At 35.8% G+C, this 26,623-nt stretch overlaps 1 protein-coding gene across 1 annotated transcript in view; it reads left to right on the forward strand.

Moving 5' to 3' along the window:
• The window catches only part of LOC106875011 (mutS protein homolog 4), a 67,735-nt gene that overhangs the window by 15,299 nt on the left and 25,813 nt on the right, over nt 1–26,623 (forward strand). Inside the window, exons 8-17 of the mRNA XM_089358391.1 lie at nt 848–969; nt 2,036–2,179; nt 2,365–2,636; nt 7,235–7,354; nt 9,175–9,187; nt 13,138–13,191; nt 13,676–13,860; nt 14,465–14,477; nt 18,089–18,134; nt 20,049–20,173. Coding sequence (XP_089214517.1) covers nt 848–969; nt 2,036–2,179; nt 2,365–2,636; nt 7,235–7,354; nt 9,175–9,187; nt 13,138–13,191; nt 13,676–13,860; nt 14,465–14,477; nt 18,089–18,134; nt 20,049–20,173 — 1,094 coding nt within the window. The remainder of the gene's footprint in view (nt 1–847; nt 970–2,035; nt 2,180–2,364; nt 2,637–7,234; nt 7,355–9,174; nt 9,188–13,137; nt 13,192–13,675; nt 13,861–14,464; nt 14,478–18,088; nt 18,135–20,048; nt 20,174–26,623) is intronic.

A 26,623-nucleotide genomic window follows, 5' to 3' on the forward strand; every position in this document is an offset into this window, starting at 1 on the left:
AAGGATAGGAAAATATTAGATTTATAAGCCCTAAAAGTCACTCCATAGGAGCATGGGCTACTAACCCCAAGATTCCGAGTTCGATTCCAGGCAGTGACCTGAATAATAATAATAATAATAATAATAATAACAACAACAACAACAACAACAACAACAACAACAACAACAACTGAAAAGAATAAAAGAATATATATATATATATATATATTTGTGTGTGTGTGTGTGTGTGCATTTGTGTTTGTGTAAGTCCCTGCCCCAGTGCTTGACAACTAGTATTGGTTATTTACATCCCCTGAGCTTATCAGATTCAGCACAAAAGAATAAGTACTTGACTTAAAAGAAATGAGTCGGGGTTGATTTTTTTTTTCTGCTAAACCCTTCAAGGTGGAGTCCCAGTGTAGCTACATTCCAATGACTGAAACAAGCAAAAGATAAAAGACATTTCTCTTTTTTTTTTTTACTAACTGACATGGATAATTCAAATCCTGTATCTTGGCAGAGGAACTCTCCCTTCTACATAAAGATGCCACCCAACATTGTCTCCATCAAATGTGCTGCATTTATGCCCTTCCTGAACCCGATTCTCAAATTCCCTTTGAAAACATTCAGACATGCACTGTTGCACCCACCCTTTCACAGTTACATTCATCTTATCTATATCATCAACTCCTTGTCTGTTATGTGTTATCCTTGTTTCTCACCTAGATGTTCTCAAGGTAAATGTTAATCCTTTTCCTATACAGTGTTCTTTGAAGTAAATTTTATCTTATTGCAAATGTTAATTTTGTTTTGGTTAATTTTCTGTTGCCTTATCATAAAAGTCTCAATGATCTTTCTCATTCATTAGGTACTACTGCTTAGCCACTGCTTCTGCTTTGCTTAAGTATGTTGAATTCATCCAGAATATTGTTTATGCACCTTCTACTCTGAAAATTATTTTTAGAGGCTGTGAAAATACAACAATGATTGGTTAGTGGCTTGATTTCCTAAGAACTTTTTCAATTAAAAAAACTTAATTATTTATTTGGTTTTCTAAGCTCTCTTCACTGCCTTCCTGCTTTCACAAATTTCTTTATTTTCTGTAGAATACCTATGCATGCAGTGCTTATATATGTATATGTGTGTGAGTGTATCATCATCATCGTTTAACGTCCGCTTTCCATGCTAGCAAGGGTTGGATGATTTGACTGAGGACTGGCAAGCCAGAAGGCTGCACCAGGCTCCAATCTGATCTAGCAGAGTTTCTACAGCTGGATGCCCTTCCTAGCGCCAACCACTCCGGGAGTGTAGTGGGTGCTTTTATGTGCCGCCGGCACGAGGGCCAGTCACACAGAACTGGCAACGGCCACGCTCAAAAGGTGTTTTTTACGTGCCACCTGCACGGGAGCCAGTCCAGCGGCACTGGCAATGACCTCGCTCAAATGATTTTCTAACGTGCCACCAGCACAAGTGCTAGAAGGCAATGCTGGTGACAATTACGCTCTTTACGGGCCACTCACATGGAAGCCAGACAGCTGCTCTGGCAATGAACATGCGTATGTGCATGTGATATTTTTAGATGGAATAATTAAAGGTTAATTTTTTATGTATAAGCTTTAATTGAAAATTTAGCTGTTGATATTTCCTTTTCCTGTTCAACAGATGAAAATTGTCTAGCAACAGCAGCTGGTGAGAATGTTTGATGAGCATTTCTGCCCTGCTGCACATTGTCAATAGCATATACTTAAAGCTATGATGAAATCTGTTATTGCTGATGTAGGAAAACTTTGTTTTCCTAGATATTATCTCTGGATAAATGCCATAGTAAACTTGCGTTTTTGCAATGTATTTACATTAAATATGATATGCAGAGAGCTATTTTTATCTAATTCTGTTTCTGTTGCATGTAATCAGATATTTCAAAATATATTCTATTTTCCTTCTAGTTGGTTACATGTAGGAATGTACCAAATTCATATTCTATTTATTATTTATTATGAAATTTACAGAATATAAAAAATTTTATAATTACACCCTTATATCCCTTGTATTACAGATGTTACTACAGCAAAGAACTTAGAGCTTGTTCAAAATTTAAGGGATCCTAAAAGCAGTCACTCATTATTTGGTATACTCAACTATTGCAAAACTGCTGGTGGAGTCCGATTGCTTCGAGCTAATATTCTTCAACCACCTTCAGGTTTATAAATGATATTTTTCTATATGTACATTTGAAGATAGTTTGTTGAATTAGGTTATTGCTTTGTTAAGCATTTTGTCCAACATCCTAATGATTCTACCAGTTCACTACCTTAATTTGAAGATAAAATAGCATATGGTTCATATTATCTAGTTTCTTATTCGTGTACTCATTTTTATTTACAGATATAGAAACTATTACTTTACGTCAAGATGTGGTTTCAGAACTAACTGACAACGAGGACCTCTTTTTTAATTTGCAATCTATATTGAAAAGGTTCTTGGATGTTGATCATCTGCTGTCTTTGTGTGTACAAATGCCAAAACAAGAGACCATAAGAACAGCAGAAAGTAAGATTACAAACATCATTTATCTAAAGCATATCTTAGAAATGCTACCAGCGTTACAAGATGCCCTGAAGAAATCAGATAATACTTTACTGGTTGCATATTCAAAGGTGAGAAATGTTTTCTCTATTGGTTAACAACTTTGAGGGGAGGGGGATATTGAATACATCAACTCCAGTGCTTGACTGGTCCTTATTTCATTGACCCTCAGGGGATGAAATGCAAAGTCAATTTTGACAAAATTTGAACTTTGAATGTAAAGAGCTAAAAGAAATACTGCCAAGTATTTTGTCTGACATGCTAATGATTCTACCAGCTCTGTTAATTAAGCATCTATACTCTAATGGAGAGAGCTGCTTATTAATTAGGTATGTAACAATTACTAAAAGTACTAAAAGAAAGCAATTATTGAAGGGTTGACCGTCTGGAAATATTTTTATAAATTCATGTTCTCAGAAGTTTCCTATAATTTCAATTCCTCAAGTTTATTGAATTTTTTAACTCCAATTTCTCACAAATTTAAATATTCATTGCATGTAAAAACATTATTTATTGAATGAAAATTTTTTTAAATACCTGTATAATTTTTGTAAACATAATTTTAAAGTGATTTCATTGTTATGGCTGTTTGGAACACTATGAGCCTTACAATAATAACTATTTGGACCAATTTGGGCCATTTTCTTTTTAACTTAAAAACCATGGTAGGAGCCTTTTTGGTTAAAAAAAACAAAACTAATTGTAAACATTTTCAGAGGAAAAGGTGAACAATTCAAGAAAGGTTTCGCTGTCGTTTCTAGCACAACCCAAATCACCCTCTCTTTTTACTTTCACATGTATTGATTTTTTTCAATAATTTTCTCCCATTAAACACATTTTATGGAATGATGATGTTGAAGTAACATGTGTGTGGTCCATTGATGGATGGTAGGCAACAAAATAAATTGTAATCTAAATTTTTACTCCCACCTCAATCAAGCAAAGCCATGTGTGTGTGTGTGTGCGTGTGTGTGTGTGTGTGTGTGTGTGTGTGTGTGTGTGTGTGTGTATAAGAAAAAACATTTTCTAACAGAAAAGTATGCTATTAATATGAATTATTGTGTACATAACTTCTTAAAATCACTGTGGATAAATGCCAGCAATGACCTTCTCAGGTTCTCCAATATTTTAATTTCAGAAGCAATCAGGGGCAGGATTGCAAAAGAATTATAATTTCTCAAATTTTCTTTTTTATAGCATATAAATGTATTTATGGGGGGAAAAAATATTGAAAACATCAATACATGTGAGAGTGAGAAAGAAATGAGGAAGGTTGTCTTTGGATGTGTTAGAAGCAACAGCCAAATCACCCTTAAATCACTCACTTTTCCCTCTGAAAATATTAACAATCTTTTTTTTTTTTACTGTAAATGCTCTTCCCATGGTTTTGAAGTAAAAAAAAATTGGCCAAAATAGGTCTGGAGTGGAATGATGAGGGAGGGGTGTGTAAAATAAAAAAGAGTTTTAAAAACTTTTTTTCATACAAAGATGCCCCCACCAACCCCAACATTTCGAAGGCTGTGGTTAAAAAAAAAAAACAGCAAAAATCCCTGAAAAAATTTTCCCCACAAATTTCTTTATAATCATAGTCTATGCCATTTGAAAGGGATTTGTATAAATTTTCATTAAAAGATACTCATTTTCCTGAAATTTATGAGGGCAAAAAGTTAGATTGTGTGAATTTTCTGAAACTCCTCTCTCCACCCCCTTAGAAAAATTCTTTCCCATAACTCCCTATATCCTCTGAAGCCACAACATATAAGTGCTATTTGTAGAAAATTTTGTTAAAAAGTATCCATTTTTCTGGATGTTATGAGGCAACAAAATCAGGGGTTGGTATACATCTGTAGTAATGCCTTTTTATTTATATGATTTTTTCATTTCATGTTTACTTCATTAATCGTTTGTAATGTTCTCTCTCCCTCCCTCTCTCTCCCTCCCTCTCTCTCTCTCACACACACACTGCAAAGCTTACAGATGGGCTACTGAATTGATATCTCTATGTTGTTTTGAGGGGAAGGTAAAACTTGAGAAACTGCTTCTCCCTCCATTGTTGGACTACCATGGTGTTTGTTTAAAAAGAGAGATTATGACTGATAAAATAATGAAAGCAATATTTACTAAGCAAGTAAGCACTGTTGTACAAAGAAATAATTAGACATAAAATATCATACAAATTATTAGAATTGGGAATCAAATGTGAAAATATTATCAAGTGACTAGCAGAAAACCACCTGGAGGGCAGTCTCATAAGTCTGCTAGTGCTTATAAAGGTCCAATAATGTTTGTTTTTTTTTAGAGCGTATTTCAAAACAACTTAGAAATTTTTTAATCACTGGTGTTGTATTTATTTCCAACATGTTTTGTTAGAAAAAAAGATTTGCTCTACAGAGGGGTAGAAAAGTGACTGCATTTTATTGACTTTACTTAAAGGTTTCAATTTTGTTAAAGCCAAGTTAATTTTATATTAAAACAGAATGTTTAATTTTTAAGCAATATACTTTATATTACATGTTTCATGCCCAGAATCGTTGAAGCATGGAATAAACTAACTTTGTCAATTGTTAGTTATCAGGGTGCTGCTTCTTTTAAAAATTCCATGCTTCCTGAAATTCACCAGTACTACACCTGGCATGTATATACATCCTTTCCTCTTTTCTTTTATCGCTTACTTGTTTGAGTCATTGGACTGAGGCCATACCGGTGCACCACTTTGAAAGATTTTATTCAAACAAATCAAACCCAGGGCTTATTTTTATGTCTGTTACATATTCTGTTGGTCTCTTTTGCCAAACCACAAAGATAAGTTGAGGTAAACAAACCAACATCAGTCGTCAGGTGGTTGGAGGGGCAGTTACAAACCCAAAGACACATTCACACACACATATGTAGAAATATATACGTGTATGTGTGTGTGCATATATCATCACCATCATCATTTAATGTCCATTTTCCATGCTGGCATGGGTTGGGTGGTTTGACCAGAGCTAGCAAACCAGAGTGCTACACCAGGTTCCACTTTGATTTAACTTGGTTTCTATGGCTGGATGCCCTTCCTAAAGCCAGCCACTTTACAGTGTGTGCTAGTATGAGTGCTTTTATGTGTGTATATGTGTGTGTGTGAGTGTGTGTGTATGCGCAACAGGCTTCTTTCAATTTCCATCTACTAAATTCATTTACAAGACTTTGGTTAGCTCAGAGTTATTTATTTTCCTGTTAATTTTACATTAAGTCAGTTCATGGTTTACTCATAAAATGATCGTAGAAATGTTAAGAGGTATTAAAAATTCTAAAGAAAATAAACTGAGACTGTAATGTATAGCCATGACTAAAATTTGACTACTTGATATAAACAATGATTCATGTCAGAATATAGCAAAGAATGTCATGTCTTAAATTAGTCTTACTAATCAGTCATTAGTTTTTTGCTTAAGTAAAATAGTTTTGGCATTTTAGTTCTTTAAAGTAATTTCTTGCAAGTTATCTTTGATATAAATCTTCATACTTTGCCTTGTAGAATTTGTTTCCAATATTTCAGCATGAAAGTTAACTTGATATTTAGGATAGCAATAAGGCGGCAAAATAGCAGAATCATTAGCATGCCATGCAAGATGTTTAGCAGTATTTTGTCTGTCTTTATGTTCTGAGTTCAAATTCTGCTGAGGTCAGTTTTGCCTTTTATCCTTTTGGAGTCGATAAAATAAGTACCAGTTGCGTATTGAGGTTCAGGTAATAGGCGGCAAACTGGCAGAATCGTTAGCACGTCGGGCAAGATGCATAGTGGTATTTTGTGTCTTTATGTTCTGAGTTCAAATTCCGCCAAGGTCGACTTTGCCTTTCATCCTTTCGGGGTCGATAAATTAAGTATAGGGTGGCAAGCTGGCCGAATCTTTAGCACGCTGGATGAAGTGCTTAGTGGTACTCCACCTGTCACTACGTTCTGAGATCAAATTCCACCGAGGTCAACTTTGCCTTTCATCCTTTCGGGGTTGGTAAAATAAGTACCAGTGAAACACGGGGGATCGCTGTAATCGACTGGTCCCCTCCCCCAAAATTTCAGGCCTTGTGCCTATAGTAGAAAGTTGTTGATGTAATTGACTTAGCTGCTCCCTCAAACTTGCTGGCCTTGTGTCAAAATTTAAAATTGATATTTAGGATAGCAGTAATTGGCTCTTCGTTGTAACTGTTGAGGGTTTGCAAATATTATGTGAGTGGTTATCTTATACTTGTTTCACTTGTTAGACTGTGGCCATGCTGGTGCACTGCCTTGAAGGATTTACTTAAACAAATCGACCCCAATACATATTTTTAAGTCTTGTACTTGTTCTATTAGTATCTTTTGCAGATGCTTATGTTCTATGTGGGTATATATGATGAGCTACTTTCAGTTTCCATCTACTAAATTCACTGACGAGGCTTTGGTCAACTTGGGGCTATAATTGAAGACACTAGTCTAAGATGCTGCACATTTAGATTGAACTTGAGACCACATAGTTGGAAGCAAGCTTCACAACCACACAACCATGCCTGTACCTAAACAAGTACCAGCCACTGGATGTTGAAACCCAAGAGTGAAATTTAAATTATCCTGAGCTTAACCTATTACACATTACCTCTTTTTACCGTTCTCATTTATATAAGAATTAACCAGTGGGTTTATTTATTTTAGGCACTGGTTGATCCAAGAATTGAGATTATGAAGTCAAAAATTGACAGTATTATCCATGAAGATACAAAATATCAAAAAGGTGTTCTTAATATGAAAACTCAGAAGTGTTTTGCTGTAAAGGTAAATAATTTCATAATGACTATATAATTTCCCTAATTTTCTAATAAATCATCATCCTTTTAACATGGTCTTTTCCATGCTTGCATAGGGTGAATGAAGTTCTTTGGAGCAGATTTTATGTGGCTGGATGCCCTTCCTGTCATCAACCTTCATTTTGTTTCCAAGGAACATAATAGTTCCTCTTGACTGGACATGTTTTCATGGAAAATTGGAAAAGAATGATACAACTTGTATGATGGTATCACTCATTTACATTCATCACATCATGTCAAGACAAGGAGACACACACTCATCCATATACAAATGCATACATACACACATACATACATTCACATACATACATACACACATACATACATACATACATACATACATATATACATACATTCACATACATGTGTGCACACACACATGCACAGACAGATAGACAGACAGACAGACAGACACACACACACACACACACACACACACACACACACACTTATTTAAACAACAAAAAAATGTTATTATTTTTTTGCGCATTATTTCCATTGTTTTGACTTAATAACTAAGCAGTCATGTTTGCCAACCACTCCGAGAATGTAGTAAAAGCACCGGATCTATTTTAAAACGGGGGCCACATTTTTCATTAATGTTTTACGTAGTGTTTTTGGTACGGAAAGACTTTCAAACCTCGTATACTTATCTATTTTGTGTTATAGAACAGAAAAATATTTTTGTATTCGAATTTATTTCATGTAAAAAATTGTCTTATTTCGATAATTTCAACCAATCACTGACAAGTATTCAGTTGTTTACATTTACTCCTTTGGTTGATTAAGCGATGTAAAGCGTATTTAATCTCCATACCTTCGTTTTATTTGCATTTTTCATTTTAAATTTGCTTTAACCCTAACCCTAACCCTAACCCTAACCTTAGGGTTAGGGTTAGGGTTAGGGTTAGGGTTAGGGTTAATTGTTTCAGAATCGTTTGTTTATGTAGTCGGCACTTAATGTATATCGGCTGAATGGACGTCAGTGATTGGTTGAAATTACAGAAATACGACAACTTTAACATAGAATAATTTTTGGATTTCTTTTTTTTTTAAGAAGACTAAGAGAAAAAGATGTTTTATATGACACATTCTACCAGTGTTCCAGGTTTCAAAGTGTTTCGTTAATGAAAAATGTGGACCCCGTTTTAAAAAAGATCCAAAGCACCTACTACACTCTCAGAGTGGTTGGCATTAGGAAGGGCATCCAGCTGTAGAAACTCTGCCAAATCAGATTGGAACCTGGTGTAGCCTTCGGGTTCCACCAGTCCTCAGTCAAATCGTCCAGCCCATACTAGCATGGAAAGCAGACGTTAAACAATGATGATATAACCTCATAAGAAAAATGTGAAAGACTATTTGAAGTTAGGAAATTTCTGTGGAAGAGACTTTGGAAGAGACTTTCTCCTTGTCTGTCTGTCTATCTGTCTGTCTGTCTGTCTGTTTCTCTCTATGTATCTATCTCTTTGTTTCTTTTTTTTTTTATGTCAGCATACTTTTTATATAATTTTGTAATGTTTTGCAAGGTTTTTTAAAAAAAATTTCAGCTAATGTAAAATTTAAAACTAACATTAACTCATAAGATCTAAAATTTCTCATTCAGTAAATTTTTTAAAACACGAATTTACAACAAGAGAAAATTTTCCAAAACAGAAAACACAAAAGAAAAAACACTTTAAAAGACTTGTTTTATTTTGTAAACAATTTTTTTTTTTTTTTTTGAAGAAAAACATTCTATAAGATTTTGAAATAACAGTATTTACATTTATTATTTTTTTTATTTTGTAGCCAAATATAAATGGTAAGTACAAAAATGCTTCCATATTACTGTAAATCTCTTGAGAAAAATATTCTGAGATTCCGATAGCATATGTTTTTTGTTTTATTCCTGTTTAGAAAGATTATTATCTGTGCTATGCTGACTTTTAAGGTACGATTTTTTTTAATGAATAATGACTTTCAAATTTCTAAGATTGTCTGATTCTCCAACAATATTTTATTGAAGAAAGGCAGTGAGCTGGCAGAAACGTAAGCACACCAGGTGAAATTCTTAGTGGTATTTCACTTGTCTTTATGTTCTGAATTCAAATTCTGCCAAGGTTGACTTTGCCTTTCATAAGGGGATGGGGGGGGGGGTCGATAAATTAAGTACCAGTTGCATACTGGGGTCGATCTAATTGACTGGCCCCCTAGAAAAGAATATTTTATTGAAGAGAAACTAGCTGTTAATATTTTGGCAAGCTGGCACGACAGGCAAAATGCTTAGCAGCATTTCATCTGTTTTCATGTTTTGAGTTCAAATTCTGCTAAGGCCGACTTCGCCTTTCATCCTTTCAGGGTCGATAAAATAAGTACCAGTTAACACTGGAGTTGATGTAATCAACTCATTCCCTTCCCTTGAAATTGCTGGCCTTGTGCCAAAATTTGAAATCAATATTTCCTACATTGTTAAGGCATCAAGCTGGCAGAATCATTAGTGTGTTGGGCAAAATGCTAATTAGCGTTTTGTTCGTCTTTATGTTCTGGGTTCAAATTCCGCTGGGGTCAACTTTTCCTTTCATCCTTTCAGTGTTGATAAAATATGTACCAGTTTGACACTGGGGTTAATGTAATTGACTTGACCCATCTTCCAAAATTACCGGCTTTGTGTCAGAATTTGAAAACATTATTATTATTATTAATGTGCCTATGTAGAGATAGATAAACAGACTGACAGACATGCATCTGACATTCACACACACACACACACACACACACACACACACACACACACGCACACACACACACAACTTGAGGTGCTTACAACTCAACAAACGAGTTTCTACATGATTGTCTTACCTGTGAGAAACAACAGCTAAATATCTCTTTTATCACACCCTATTATCTTTGTAAAGTAAGAACAAAATGAATAATGTATTCTTAAATGTTTCTGAATAAAAAAAACAAAAAAAAACAGGATGGTCATAGCTGTAATGCCTTCAATCATAATTCTTCTGGTTAAAGGTGACCTGGTCCTAAACAGTGGCAAATTTGGTATATTTTACTTTTTTTTTCATAACCTTTTGATTATTTTTTTCTCTTTGTTTGTTAGGTTGTTTTTGATTTATAAATAGTTATGAATTTATTATAAAATTTGTTTGCCAAAGCAAGAAAATATTTTGTGTCATTGTAATTTTAAAAATAAATCTCTTTATTTGTTTATTTATTTATTAACCATTAATATATAAATGACATTAAAATGGTACAGTGAGAGCAAGCAAGTATCCATGACATCATCATCTTCCAGACTTAGGACTCAAAGGGCCAGTTATCCAATTTTTATGGTGCATAAGTAACTGAGATTGCAATATTCCCTCTAAATGGGATTCCAGTACATTGTAGGGTTACTCATTTACAGGGACCAAAACTGCAATGTTGCAATTATGAGAACAATACCCTAACCACCAGGTCATGCAAGTTCACAAACCAGTGAGAAGAGGACCTCTAAGTGGCCATTTGATATGCCAGAAGTGGGGCAATCTGGACTACTCTATAACTAATAAAAATAAAGGTGGAATAGTTATATTTGGAATGCCTTATAGGTCTACCCAGTTAGAACTTATCTGTAGCCAAACAACAATATAAAAATGCCATTAACCTGAGAAACCTAACCCTCATTCTATCTTGATGACATTTCAAAGGAACTACCTTGCAGAGGTAAAACTGGATTTGCCAAATATCACAATTCACTCCACCCACCTACCTCAATTAGTTTCTTTTCTTTTATTTCTGTTTTCATTTCTGACTCTATTTCTCTCTTTCTTATATTAATTTTGAAAATACCTCCTTGCAATGCAACCAGTTCATTATTTATTGTTTTATGTTGGAAACAATGATGGGTATGTGATTAGTAGCATTTGATCTTTTCTTCACCCCCTTCTCTCTCTCTTTCCCTTTCTTCTCTACTGTCACCTCTCTCTATATCTACTGCCTACCCTCTCTCTCCTTCTCTCTCTCATGCTATATCTCTAACATTCATTGTGGAGGCGCAATGGCCCAGTGGTCAGGGCAGTGGACTTGCGGTCATAGGATCGCAGTTTCGATTCCCAGACCAGGCATTGTAAGTGTTTATTGAGCGAAAACACCTAAAAGCTCCACGAGGCTCCGGCAGGGGATGGTGGCGAACCCTGCTATACTCTTTCACCACAACTTTCTCTCACTCTTAATTCCTGTTTCTGTTGTGCCTGTAATTCAAAGGGCCAGGCTTGTCACACTGTGTCATGCTGAATATCCCCGAGAACTACGTTAAGGGTACACGTGTCTGTGGAGTGCTCAGCCACTTGCACGTTAATTTCACAAGCAGGCTGTTCCATTGATTGGATCAACTGGAACCCTCGACGTCATAAGCGACGGAATGCCAACAACAACATTCATTAAATTTATCTAAGCTTGACTGAGCTCAGACAGAGGCAGCTTGGAAGTCACAGGATTTAGTAGTAATTTCTGATATAGACACAAGCCCTTGAATTTTGGATAGGAGTACTATTAAGTGACCTCTTCATTATGTGAGCCCTTCAATCCCCAATACTTGTACTTTATTTTATTGACCCTAGAGGGATAAAAGGCAAAATGGGATTCATCTTAATTATTCTTCCATTGTTATCCTCTCATCTTGATTATCTAAAAGTGTTGTTACAAATTTGTTTCTATCCAGTCAGGTGACTTGCCCAGACCAATGCAACTCTTCCATGCCAAATGTCCCCATAGGCGCAGCAGTGGCTGTGTGGTAAGTAGCTTGCTTACCAACCACATGGTTCCAGGTTCAGTCCCACTGCGTGGCACCTTGGGCAAGTGTCTTCTACTATAGCCTCGGGCCGACCAAAGCCTTGTGAGTGGATTTGGTAGACGGAAACTGAAAGAAGCTTGTCGTATATATGTATATGCATATATATATGTGTTTGTGTGTCTGTATTTGTCCCCCCAACATCGCTTGACAACCGATGCTGGTGTGTTTACGTCTCCGTAACTTAGCGGTTCGGCAAAAGAGACCGATAGAATAAGTACTAGGCTTACAAAGAATAAGTCCTGGGGTCGATTTGCTTGACTAAAAGGCGGTGCTCCAGCATGGCTGCAGTCAAATGACTGAAACAAGTAAAAGAGTAAAAGAGTGAAAGAATAATAATGACTAAGTTATTTCTCAAGGTCGTTATCTGACAGGTTTATGGTTGAGCCTATGGCAGTCGAGACCCCTGGTGTTCTTGGTCCCTGGAGCATATTCCCGTTCACTGCTATCAAAGCAGAGATTACTGTCTGCAAATGCGAGCCCTGCTAGTCAGATTGGCTGTTCCAATGCATCTCCCTTGCTATCGTCCAGGGTAATACCTTTTCCATGCTGTCTGTTGAGGCCATGAGTCCTTAAAATAAGATATAAGCACTGTAAAGTGGTTGTTAATAAGAATGGCATCCACCCATAGAAAGCAGTTTTCAAAATTAACTGAAACAAAGATGATATATTTTGGCAGAAATATTGTAATAAAAGGGCTTAAGAGTAATGGATTAGCAGAATCAGTAAAGTAATTACGAAGTACCTTGTGGTATTTGTTTATACTTCTCTATATTATGAGTTCAAGTTCCACCAGGGTTCAATTTGGCTTTCATCCGTACAATGATTGATAAAATAAAGTACCTGTTATGTATTGCGATCAATGTGTGTGCTTATGTTAGAAATCATTACCATAGTCCTCTCAGATGATGAATTATGTTTCATTACAGGATTATTAGATGTGGCTCGCAGGACTTACACAGAAATTATTGATGATATTGCAGGTAATTAAAAACGTTTAAGAATACATTATCAAAATATCCCAACAAGATGTCTTCAACAAAACTTAAATAATAATTGTGTGTGTGTGTGTGTGTGTGTAAATTTATACAACATGAAGATGTAAAAAACAAGTTTTAATTGTAAATTACATCATTTGTTTCCACATCAGACACACCAGTTTTAAGTTACTGAGTTTTCATTCATGTACTATTACATAAAATTATTTTATAACATAATTACATAAATAAATATGATTCAGCAACAGCTGTGTGTCAGTTGTTCACCGGGTAGAATGGGTTTAAAGCATTATGTTATAAAATAATTTTATATAATAGTATATGAATGAGAACTCATATAGTAAGCTTTACTTTTGTTCTCCTAGGGATGATAAAATAAATCCAAGTGTGTACTGTTGTTTGGTTCAACCAACTCAATCAAATGTTTGGCCTTGTGCTAATCATAACAGCCCTTATTATATTTAATTAGAATTGGTTCGACAGTTATCAGAAAAGTATAAATTACCCTTAAAAACCAGCTACAATTCTACACGTGGTTTCTTCATGCAACTGTATTCTGGGAACAAAGACAAATATATGGTTGATTCACTACCTTCGATCTTCATTAAAGTCGGCAAGCACAAAAATACTTTGAGTTTCACAACTACTGATCTTGTAAGTCATTGCACCATTTCTAAACTGCCATTGGACATTGTTTTTGTTTATGATAAAATCTTTTACTTGAAATATTGTTGAAGAATTATTATATTTGACGGCATGTAAGAAATATGTTTTATCAAAAAAAAAGTATCTCAAAAAATCATTTGTGTGTGATATTTATATATCCCAGCCCTGGTCAAAACGTCCCGCCCATGCCAGCATGGACAATGGACATTAAATGACGATGATGATGTGTGTGTTTTTGTGTTTGTGTTGTGTTTGTCCCTCGCCCCACTGTTTGAGAACTGGTATTGGTTTGTTTATGTGACCATAATTTAGCAGTTTGGTAAAAGTGCCTGATAGGATATATATTAGACTTAAAAAATAAGTGCCAAGATCGATTTGTTCAACTAAACCTTTTAAGGAGGTACTCCAGCATGGTCAGAGTGCAATGATTGAAATAAGTAAAAGATAAATGATAAGATATAAAGGCATTTAGAACTTGTCTTTTCAGTTTTAATGTTCTTGTGAGAAAACAATTTGTTATTGATGTTATCAATAATTTTACAACTAAATTCTATATAAATATATTCATTTTATTTTATTTATTTTTTTGCAGATAAAACTCAATGGTAAGTCGTTTTCTTTTTCCCCATTAGTCAACTGGTACTCCACTAGGCAAGCTAAATGATTGCTTAAGGCACCAAAATAGGTGCAAGTGTGGCTGTGTTGTAAGAAGTTTGCTTTCCAACCACATGGTTCTGGGTTCAGTTCCACCATGTGGCACCTTCTATTAACCCTTTTGTTACTGTATTTGTTTTGAGATGCTTTGTGTTTCTATCAATTAATTTTAAATATAGCAAAGAATTTAGTAAAATAACTTAGTTATCATTCAGCTAGTGTTAGGTACATAAATTGTGACTAAGGTTTGGTGGAAGATTTTAATTCAAAACTTATGAAACAAAACATTTGTACTACAGAGCTAGAGCTGGTTACAGCCGGATTGGTAACGAAAGGGTTAAAGCAGCCTCCTTGTGACTGGATTTGGTAAATGAAAACTGAAAGAAGCCTATTGTATATACATGTGTGTGTGTGTGTGTGTGTCTATGTGTCTGTGTCTGACCCCCACCACTGCTTGACAACCAGTGTTGGTGTGTTTATGTCCCCATAGCTTAGCAGTTCAGCAAAAGAAACCAATGGAATAAGTACCAGGCTTAAGATGAAATAAGTACTGAGGTTAATTCACTCAACCAAAATTCCTCAAGTCAGTGTTTCTGCATAGCCACTGTCAAATGACTGAAACAAATAGAAGATAAACAAAGATACCACACAAATTCTGAACAACATGAGTGAAATTTCTTAATCTAACTAAAGATACAAAATTTAGTAATAAATAAACAGGTGAGGTCACACCCAGAATAGAGGAGAATTGAGGCGAGAGAGAGCAGAATGGGGCAAAGGAAACAAGGGAATCGTGATATACAGGATTATAAATCTATAGATTTCTTGTTTGCAAATGAATTTTAATTTTCTACAGCATTTTTCAGTTGGTTTAAAGAAGTGTGTGGTTGGTGGAAGTTGCAGATTAAAATTGGAAAAGCAGGTGGTGCACATTGTCAAGTTGATAAAAAAAAAAGTGGGGGCACACATTATAAGAAAGACCAAAGGCATTGAATATCCTAGTCCTGGTCTTGTCACAAAGTATCAGATTCAGCCACAATCTCAATCTCTTCTTTATTTTATTATTATCACTAACTCTAATGTGGTGAGCTGGCAGAGCTGTTAGCATGCCAGACAAAATGCCAAGTGGCATTTCATTTGTCTGCATGTTCTGAGTTCAAATTTTACCGAGGTTGACTTTACCTTTCATCCTTTCAGGGTTGATAAAATAAATACTAGTTGAACACTGCGGCCAAAATGTCAGTCCTTGTGCCTCTAGTAGAAAGGGTTATGGTCACTGACTTTAAGGTAGCAAGTTATGAGAGTGGACAAAGTGCTTAGTGGCATTACTTCCAGCTCTTTATGTTCTGAGTTCAAATACTGCTGATGTCAGTTTTGCCTTTCATCCTTTCAGAGTCATCTTCATCATCATCATCATTTAGCGCCTGTTGTCCATGCTGGCATGGGTTGGATGGTTTGACTGGGTCTGGCTCGCCGGAAGGCTGTGCCAGGCTCCAGTCTGATTTGGCTTGTTTTTCTACAGCTTGATGTCCTTCCTAACACCAACCACTCCAAGAATGCAATGGGTCCTTTTACGTGCCACCAACACAGGTACCATTTGCGTGACACTGGTATTTGCCATGACTGTGATTTTGCTTATCTTGATGGCTCTTCTCAAGCACGACATAATGCCAAAGGTCTTGGTCATTGCCTCTGTGAGGCCCAGCACTCAATAAAATAAAATACTAGTTGAATACTGGGGTTGATGTAATCAACTTTCCTCTCCCATGAAAATATGTCACTTTGTGCCAAAATCAGAAAAGATTGTCACACATTCTAAGGTGACAAGCTGGTAGAACTGTTAGTGCACTGAACAAAATGGTAAGCAGCATTCCTTCAAGCTCTTTATCTTATTGAGGCTGACATTGCATTTCATCCTTTGGGTTTCAGTAAAATAAAGGGCCAGTTGAGCTCTGGGGCTGTAATTGACAAGACCCCTCATGCAAAATTTCAGTCCTTGTGCCTGCAGTGGAAAAAACAAAACAATTGTTGTTATTAGTAAGGTGGCAAACTGGCAAAATTGTTAGGAAGTTGGATGAAAATGCTTAGTGGTGGCAATGATGATACCCCTACATGGGCAAATTTGGAGAAGTTGGTGAGCTGCTAAATGATGATGATGATGTTAAACTGGGAAAAAACACTGCTGAAACTTATAAAATCCTCCAGACTGATTATGGATTAACTTGTGAATCAAGCATCTGCTTTTTACAGGCACAAAAGATCCAAGGACAATAGAAAGGAGGTGAGAGGTGTGAGGAGGACAGGGATGTCAGGACATCACAGATGGTTGAGAAAATTTGTATTTTCTGGATGAAGACCATCATGTATCTATAGAGACAGTAAGCACAACAGTTTAGAGTTGGTGTGGCAACTGTACACAGAATTATTCAATAAGATCTGAATATGGGCAAAATTTGTGCAAAGTGTGTTCCCAGGTGCTCACTGACAAACAGAAGGAGAGATGCATTGGTGACAACAGGGAGATGGTTGAGCTCATTACCTCCAATCCAAGACTACTCTAGTCTCTGCTGACCTATGATGAAAGCTGGAGCTACTGTTACGATCCAGAGACCAAGAGGCAGCCTGACTAATGGAAGCATCCTGGCTCCCTCAGATCCAAGAAAGCCAGGCAAAGCAAGTCCACAGGGAAGTTTATGATGATTCCCTTGTTCAACAGCAAGGGAATAATTTACATCCACTGGGTTCCCTCTGACCAGATGGTCAACAAAGAGTACTTTGTGGAGGTTTTGAGGGAATTCCAGAAGGGATTTCGTCACAAAAGGCAGGAATTCTTCCACTCCAGTCAGTGACAACTGCACCAGTTTACAGTCCCATCTTGGTAAGCAACTGCTTGACAGAGATGAACATCAAAAGTGTCTCTTACCCTCCCTACTGTCCAGACCTTGCTCCCTGTGATGTTTGGTTATTCCACAAGCTGAAGGAGAACCTCAGGGGCAGTCAGTTTGAAGACATTGAGAAGATGAATGAGATTGTGACAAGGGTTGTGGATATCACCACTTTGGAGGACTTCTATGAGGCCTTCACAAAGTGGCTGGAATGCTACAGCAAATGCACTGAAGTTGGAGGATCCTACTTTGAAGATTTGAGTTTTGTACTTCTTTGAACTTAATAAATGCCTCTCCTAAAAAAGTCTCAAAACTTTTGGAATGCACCTTGTATATACATGCAGAAAATGTGTATGGGATCTCCTCGCCCATCCTCTTAAAGGAGAGGCATGTTTTGACTGTACTAGATTATTGTAATCTTAGTTTATCATTACTACACATCTTATAAGCTGACTTCCCAACTTTTATTCCAGATTGAAGGAAATGCCTGTAATAGCACTATTAATATATTTTTTTAAAGGTGATTTAAATGTATTTCTTAACTGAATGAATTTCATGACATGAGTTTGTGATGTTGGTGAACTGTTTCTTTCTTCCTTAAATATTGTTATCTATTGGTTAGCAAACTATTATATATTATATATTCCGGTTGTTCTGGTTTTTTTCCTTTTTCACAGACCGTGTAAAAGAATCTCTCCAAGAAATTTACCTAATGACTAACATGTAAGTTTTTTTAACGAAGTATTACAGAATTCCTCCTGTACTGATTTGACATTGATTTTCAAGAATTTAATTTACATGTATGGATTCCCAGAAACGGTTTATAGTTCCTGTTACCTATGTGGTTTAATGTTCAGTAGAGGTGGGTGGTGTGAATGCATAGCAGCTTGAGAAAGTCCAGAGAGCTGACAACAGAGGATATTTTCTTTCTGGGTGAAGGGTTGTTAGTCTGAGGCTTTGTATACAAAATGAGATGTTATATGGTCGGGGAACTTAAAAATTGAATGTGGAGGATGTATTAAATGAAGGTTAGAAAGAAATGAGATGAACATGCTCCATCGGATGTGGAATATTCATCCTTTAACTGTAAGGCAGTGAGCTGGCAGAATCATTAGTATGCCAGGCAAAATGCTTAGCAGCATTTCTTCCGTCTTTATGTTCTCAGTTCAAATTCTGCCAAGGTCAACTTTGCCTTTCATTCTTCCAGAGTTGATAAAATAAATACCAGTTGAGCCCTGAGATTGATGTAATCTACTTAGCCTCTCTCCCAAAATTGTTGGTCCTGTGCTAAAATTTGAAAGCAATATTAACCCTTTAACTGCATGCAGAATTAAGTTTCATGGTTATTCCAGTAAGGATGTTAAAAGATCTACCAAAAAAATAGAATTGGTATTTTCTGCTTCGGTAAACTTGACACACCTCAACAAAAAATAGTTTCAAACATGACTGTGCTTTTTATGTGGCACCATCACTAATTTGCTTCTTATTCCTGTGTATGAGGAAAATATTTTTTTACTTTAAAGTAGGGCGTCTGGCCATAGAAAAATCAGCCTCAATAAATCCCATCCAAGGATGGAAAAGTGGACATTAAAATGATGACAGCAGCAGCAGCTGTTATTGTAGATGGTGGTGGTGGTAGTGAGGGCAGTGGCAAGGATGATGATCTTGACAACATGATCATAATGATGATGAGGATGAACTGTATAATTTTATTTAATTCTTTTGTTAAGGTTCACTTATTGAAGTGAATATATGTTGTAAGTGAGTCATTAAGTTTAGGACTTTATAATTTCCTTCACATTAGCAGATTTTAATTTTAACTTACATTTTGTTTATGTATACTCAAGAGTGTTTAGGTATGGTTTCAGATTTCAAAGTCAAGTGGTTGCTAGTGAAACCATCTGACTGTAAATGCTTCAGTGATACGCTACACTGGTATACACAGATATTAATTTAGGTAAAATGGCCATTAAATTGAAGATTTGATCATATATTTAGAAACTAGATTACTTTAATGTTTTACAGTGTATCATTGCAGAATATTTTAATAAGTTTTTTTATTTTATTATTTAGATTTAAAAGTATAACAGAAGTCATGGTTCATATTTTATAATTTTAGAATACAAAAAAAAATAAATTTAAGTTTATTTCCTCATGATGCATTGTAATGAAGCATTGCTTATTTTAAACCACTTGGTTTTACTTTAACCCTTTTGCCAGGGACAAAATAACCTTTCTAGTGCTTGTGCCATGATGAAATGCACTCACTATACTCTATAAAATGGTTGGTGATAGGAAGAGTATCCAGCTGTTGAAACTATGGTAGGAATGGAGCATGCGAGTAAGGCATGATCCTTGATCTGTCCTCCATCACCACTAGACAATCAGTATTGTTTTGTTTATGTCCCTGTATTATAGCAGCATAGCAGTTTGGCAAAAAGAGATCAATAAAATAAGTACCAGAGTTGATGTGTTTGACTAAAGCTATCAAGGTAGTGCTTCAGCATGGCCACAGTCTAATGACTGAATTGAATATAAGATACAAGATATATATTTTGGAAAATATTTTTTTAATTATTTGATGTAACCTATATGTAATTTGAGACTGTAAATTAATGTAATTAATTTCTTTTTCAGTGTTGTTACTGAGCTTCTCAATGACATCAGGAGCTGTATTAGTTGTTTGTACAAACTCTCAGAGTGTGTTTCCACGTTAGACATGCTGGCAGGATTTGCACATCTTTGCACATTATCGGATTATAGTAAGTGTATTACCATTCTGCCTTTCGTACTTGGGGAGCGGGGTGGGAGTTGGTGGGGGGTCATCATCATAATCACCACCATTTAATGTTCACTTTCTGTGCTGACATGGGTTGGATGGTTTGACCGGAGCTGGCAAACCAGATGACTGCACCAACGTCCACTATCTACTTTGGCAAGATTTCTTTGGCTTGATGCCTTTCCTAACACCAACCACTTGGCACAATGTACTGGGAGCTTTTTACATGGCAACCATTATCCATTGTTGATGTAATTATAAAGCAAAACTGACATTGCATTTTTCTAGGCTAGGATTATAGGTGCCAGAAATATGGTATATCTACAAGTCTTTTGGCAGTAAAAAGTATATCTTGGTCTCATTGACTGGTCCATTTGAAAGGATATAAACTAACAAAGTGGCTCCATTTGGCCAATTTCAGTTTTGAAATTTCCTCCAATGAAGAGAGAAATTGTAGTATTTACTATATGGCATCTGAACTCCATTTCCCTTTCTCTCTCTCTCTCTCTCTCTCTCTCTCTCTCTCTCTCTCTCTCACACACACACACATACAGACACACACACACACACACACAGAGAGGAAAAAACAAACCAACCTCTCACGATAATGCCTCATATTTACTCCTCAGTGAATTGATTGGTTACTAGGGACAATGACAGGGAGTCTCCTCCTATATTTAACATCTTCCCATTTGCACCTGTCAAACAGGTGCTTCACTAATGGAATGCTATGTTTTATTTATTTATCTATTTATTTATTTATCCTTTTAGAAAAAAAACAATCACAAAACTCTTGCAAAATAAGCACAAACATTCAATTCGTGTTTAGACTGTCTAATTTGCAACAAACACTACTTTATTAAAAATGACTTATTTATAAGCTTAATTATGTGGGAGAGGGAGGGGGAACATCACTACCACTGCCAACAACAACAACAACAGAACTTGGGGTAAAGATATTTCAGCCAACTTTAGACTATTTAATTACATTTGATAATTATTTTGTGGGTGGGAGTAATTAAGATAAATGAATAAATAAAATTCTGCTGATGCCTGTTAAGATTCCTAATGAATTTCTAAAAAAATCTAACGTCAAGGTTCTTGGAGATGAACAACAGGAATATTTATAATAAAACCATATTTGATTTTAATTAAAACATTTAGTTCTATTTTTTACCTTCCTTCCTAATAAAAGCTTTCAGAATTTTATTATTCTCCATTTCTTAGTATTTTCTGTGAAATTTATTGATAAGAGAAAAGTTATTGGTGATGGCCAATAATATTATTTCTTACTTATCATTGACGGAACAATACTAAATAGCTTTCCAAATTCAAGGGCCACATTGAATGGGGAGACATAAGAGGCACAGGGCCTGATTTCACTGGAATCTTTTGATTTCTGAAATTGTAAGAGTTCTGAAGAACTGTGGTTCTCTGTTGCATGATTCCTCAGTCTGTTATCTTTTATCTTTTACCTGTTTCAGTCAGACGATGTGGCCATGCTGGGGCACTACCTTAAAAGATTTTTAGTTGAATGTATTGACGCCAGCACTCTTTTTCTTTCTTTTTTAAAGCCTGGTACTTATTCTGTTGGTTTTGTTTTGTTGAACTGCTAAGTTATGGGGATGTAAACACACCAATACCGGTTGTAAAGTGGTGGTGGTGGTTGGGGACAAACATGCATTAACATACACACAATACACAACAGGATTTCAGTTTCTGTCTACACCAAATGCACTCACAAGGTTTTTGTTGGCCCAAGGCTATAGTAGACGACATTTGCCCAAAGTGTCACAGAATTGACACTTTGGAACCATGTGGTTGGGATGCAGACTTCTTACCACACAGCCATGCCTGAACCTAACTTCTTACCACAAGATATGCAACTGAGTTTTCCCTCTCAACATTTTATTTTTCATTGAGAAAATTTCACCATGTGTGTGTGTGTGTGTGTGTGTGTGTGTGTGTGTGTGTGTGTGAATTGCCCTTATGTACAACTTAAGTGTGTTTACATACAACGTTGTTTGACAGTTTGAAAGCATCTCTGACAATCTTCAAGCAATAAAATTGTCTCAGAAGTTTACATACTTCAAATATTAAATGATTATGTCTTCAAAGATATTTGGAGAGCAGCAGGTGCTTCCAATTGAAAAAAAATCAGCATCTTACGTTACATCTACAAGTAGCAACTGATTTACCTTTTGATAATAAAACTGATTGTTGTTATTGTTGTTGTTGTAAAGGCAGCAAATTGTTACTGCTTTGGACAATGCTTAACAGCATTTTTTCCAACTCTATGTTATAAGTTCAAATGCCACCAAGGTTGACTTTGCTTTTCATCCTTTAGGATGAAGTAAGTACCAGTTAAATATTGAGGTCAATGTTATCCAATATTCTTCTATCAACAATTTTCAGGTTTTGTGCTTATAATATAAAGGATTATTATTATTATTTATTGTTGTTGTTGTTGCTATTATTATTATTGTTCAGTAGTTTTATTTTTATAACGTGCTTTCACTTCACTACCGAGCACAGCTCTGTGTACCTTGGGTATGTGCTGTGGTTTGCTGTGATGCTCTTATGGTTACTGTATTGAAAGTGTTTTGCGTAGGATGTGTACAGTGCCCAGTAGTGCAATTTTATGTATGTTATATATATTTGTAAGTCCTGGTGCTTTTGTTATGTATTTGTCTGAATATTTTTTTTATTATACCTAAGGTACCTACTATGATAGGAATTGTTTCTGTATTTAGATTCCACATTCGAGTTACCTCTATTTCCAGGTCTTTGTATTTTGAAAGTTTCTCCATTTTTTTTAGGGAAACGTTGTCATCTGCTGGTATTGATACATCAATTAGAAAGCATTTTTTTCCTTCATGATCTTTGACAACTATATCTGGTCTATTAGCCTTAATTTCTCTATCTGTGTGTATTGGCATATCCCAGAGTATGGTTGCTTTCTCGTTTTTTTATTATTATTATTATTATTATTATTATTATTATTATTATTATTATTATTATTATTATATGTTTGACTTTTGATTTGTATTTGTACAAGTTGGCTCCAAGTTTCATCCAGTGACCTCAAGAGATAACAAGTTAGAAGAATCTAACGCGCTTTTCATACTTTGCTATGCAGGCAGCTTTAACACATAATTGTTAATGTAAATGACTTACCCTCTACCCCAAAATTGCTGGTTTTTGTGCCAAAATTTGAAATCAATATTTAATTCTATCCTTCCACATTCTGAGCTCATTTCTTACTAGAAATCCTCCTCCTTTTATCCTCATAGGATTTACAAGATCAATACCTGATTTGTGCAGGGGTTTGGTTGATTCAGCTAAATTTCTCATAATATAGTGTCAATGTAGATTAAAAAAGTAGTTGTTTGTTTCACACATTGCCCCAGATAGGAAATAACCAGAACAAGTAAAAGCATGTCTAATCTTTTTTTTAATGTCTTATTGCTATTATATTGCTTTTGTAATCCTACTTTGTCATGCTTGGATGCACAGCAATTAGTCATTGAAGAATTACTGCTCCTATTTTTAGTTAATGGCCATTTAATTTCAGTGACTTGGAAAGTCACAGAGATTATGATTACATCTAAAATATATCAATTGCTTATGTTATTTTTTTCTGTTTTACATGTTTCTGTCATTAGGCTGTGGCCATGCTGGGGCACTGCCTTGAAGAAACTTAAGCCAAGAAATCGACCCCAGTACTTGTCTTTTAAAGCCTGGCACTTATTTTAAAGGTCTGTTTTGCTGAACCACTAAGTTATAGGGACATGAACATACTAACACCGGTTGTCAAGCAATGGTGGGGGACAAATAGACACAAAACACACACACATGCATGCACGCAAACATACATGTGTACGTGCACACACACACACAACATACACACACACACACAACACACACACAATACGCACAGACACACACATGAGGTTCAGTGGGGCTGAACCTGAAACCATGTGCTTGGGAAGCAAACTCCTTACCACACAGCCATGCCTATGCCTAAGAATACAAGATGTTCACAGACAGGATGTTATTGGTCATAGGCTTGTCCAGTCAAAGCTGGCCTTGGGCTAAACAACACCAACCCACCATCAGATAAATAACTTTGTTTGACTATGAAGAATTTCACATCAAGAAGCTTATTATGAAATGTTCAATAGTAATTGACTAAAACCGGTAATTGAAGAATTGAAAACTCAGTATTTTTTATCCCCAAAATATCTTATATTCTTAAATGCCTGTTAAGCTGAGTCTGTGATCCTGTTTCCACCCATCGATGATAGAATTTCTCTTACCTTACAATATTACTGAGAAAGGTGTAAATGTTGCTTAACTTATTCTTTTCTGTTACAAAACAGTTTACCTTGTAGCTACATAAAGAATTGATATTTTTGGCTACATACTTTATGCTATTTCTAAATGGTTAGAAATAAAACTCATAGAAATATCTAGAAATGTTTACTTAATAATTTATTCTTGTTGAAGAGTGAATAGATATTTAATCTCTTATTAGTCATGAAAGTAATAATTGATATGTTTGTGTATTCCTACGGAAATGACTAAATTAAGAAACTAAAGGTTTAATGTTTGTTTTGCTTTTTGTTTGTGTGTTTGGGTGAAAGGTTTTGGCTCAGGTGTGGCAGTGTAGTCAGTAAATTCGCTTCCAAACCACATGGTTTCAAGTTCAGTCCCACTACATGGCACCATGAGCAACTGTTTTCTGCTGTAGTTCCAGGCAAAGCAAACCTTGTGAGTAAATTTGGTAGATGAAAATAGAAAGGCATCCATATTACACACACACATACACATAACCCATGCCAGTGTGGACAACAGACATTAAATGATGATGATGATGATGATGATGATGATGATATATATTAATTTAAGTTTTTGTGTTCTGTTATAACAAAAACAATTTCAGGTTTATCTGGTGGGTTACTCCAAGTACAAATTTATTATCATTAAACAGGAATATTGACAGTGACTTCTAAAGTTTTGGCCAGTTAAAGCCATCTACTCTTGGTTTTATATTGTCTCTATTGAGTTAGAAGTGTTTTGGATAAATTTTTATTGATTAAATTTGGGGTTATGTTCTTGCCTAGAATTTATTGGTGTACATAGAACTTCATAAGCAAGTGTATATATATTTAGGTGTGTCTCTTTTGTTAGGTAGGCACAGAATGTGTCAGTAGTTTTAGTTATTTTTAGTTTTATTGGATTTAATCTTTTGTTTTAACAATGTAAAGGTCAAAGGTACAAAGTTGAGTATTTAAAACTTAGTAATTAGGTGTGTCAACTTTTTCATAATGGAAGTTTTTAGGGGTTCACAAAAGAATGTAAATAGGTTGTATGTTTTAGCTGGTCAGTTTCTTCACTTGTTCCTATTTAAGTATTTCCTGTTTTCATTTCGAAGGTAGGAGTCATCAGTCAGGCATCCCATGGTGTTGTTGGCATAGAAAATTATTCCTTTTGTGTTTTGATGTTCACAAAAGGATTTGGGTAGTTGTAAAAGTTTGTTTCTCTCTGGGTGTTAATTTGATTAGTATATAGAGATTTTAACTTTCGTGTTTTATGGAGGTAGAATTTGTGGGCTGTGTGCTTATAAATATTTCTTGGCATACTCTCAAATAATGCTACTCCAGGAATCCTATGGAACAACCCTATTCCAGTGGCTTGTATTTACAGTCATATTGTTTTCGTTATTACCTGACTAATATAATAAAAAAATTCTCCACAGAACTTGGTAGAGTCACCTACACTCCAAGTGTTGGTTATCATAGATGATGACGAGTATAACTGGAGTACAACACCCCCACATATGAAGGGAAGCTGAAAAGTTCCTGGCTTTGGGTAGCAGGAAATATGAGAGAACTAGTGGAATGTTAAAAGCACCATCTGAGCGTGATGGCTCCCATGCTGGTGGCACGTAAAAAGCACCATTCGAGCATGATCATTACCAGCATCACCTTACTGGCACATGTGCCGGTGGCATGTGGAAAACAACATTTAAGTGTGGCCGCTGCCAGTGCCGCTGGACTGGCTCCTATGCAGGTGGCACATAAAAAAAACCTTTTGAGCATGGTCGTTGCCAGTACCACCTGACTGGCCCTCGAGCCGGTGGCATGTAAAAGCACCCACTACACTCTTGGAGTGGTCGGCGTTAGGCAGAACATACAGCTGTTGAAACTTTGCCAGATCAGATTGAGCCTTGTGCAGCCTTCTGGCTCGCCAGTCCTCAGTCAAATCGTCCGACCCATGCCAGCATGGAAAGCGGACGTTAAACGATGACGACGATGATGATAATTTTATTGAACATATTCCCTTCTCAGATTCACACACTTATTGCAGCAGTCCATCAGTTTTTCTAAGCCCTGTAAAAGAACTCTTAAGGTTAGGCCTCCAACCAGAC

The sequence above is a fragment of the Octopus bimaculoides genome, chromosome 10 (assembly GCF_046866305.1).
Source record: "Octopus bimaculoides isolate indiv1 chromosome 10, ASM4686630v1, whole genome shotgun sequence".
NCBI lineage: Eukaryota > Metazoa > Mollusca > Cephalopoda > Octopoda > Octopodidae > Octopus > Octopus bimaculoides.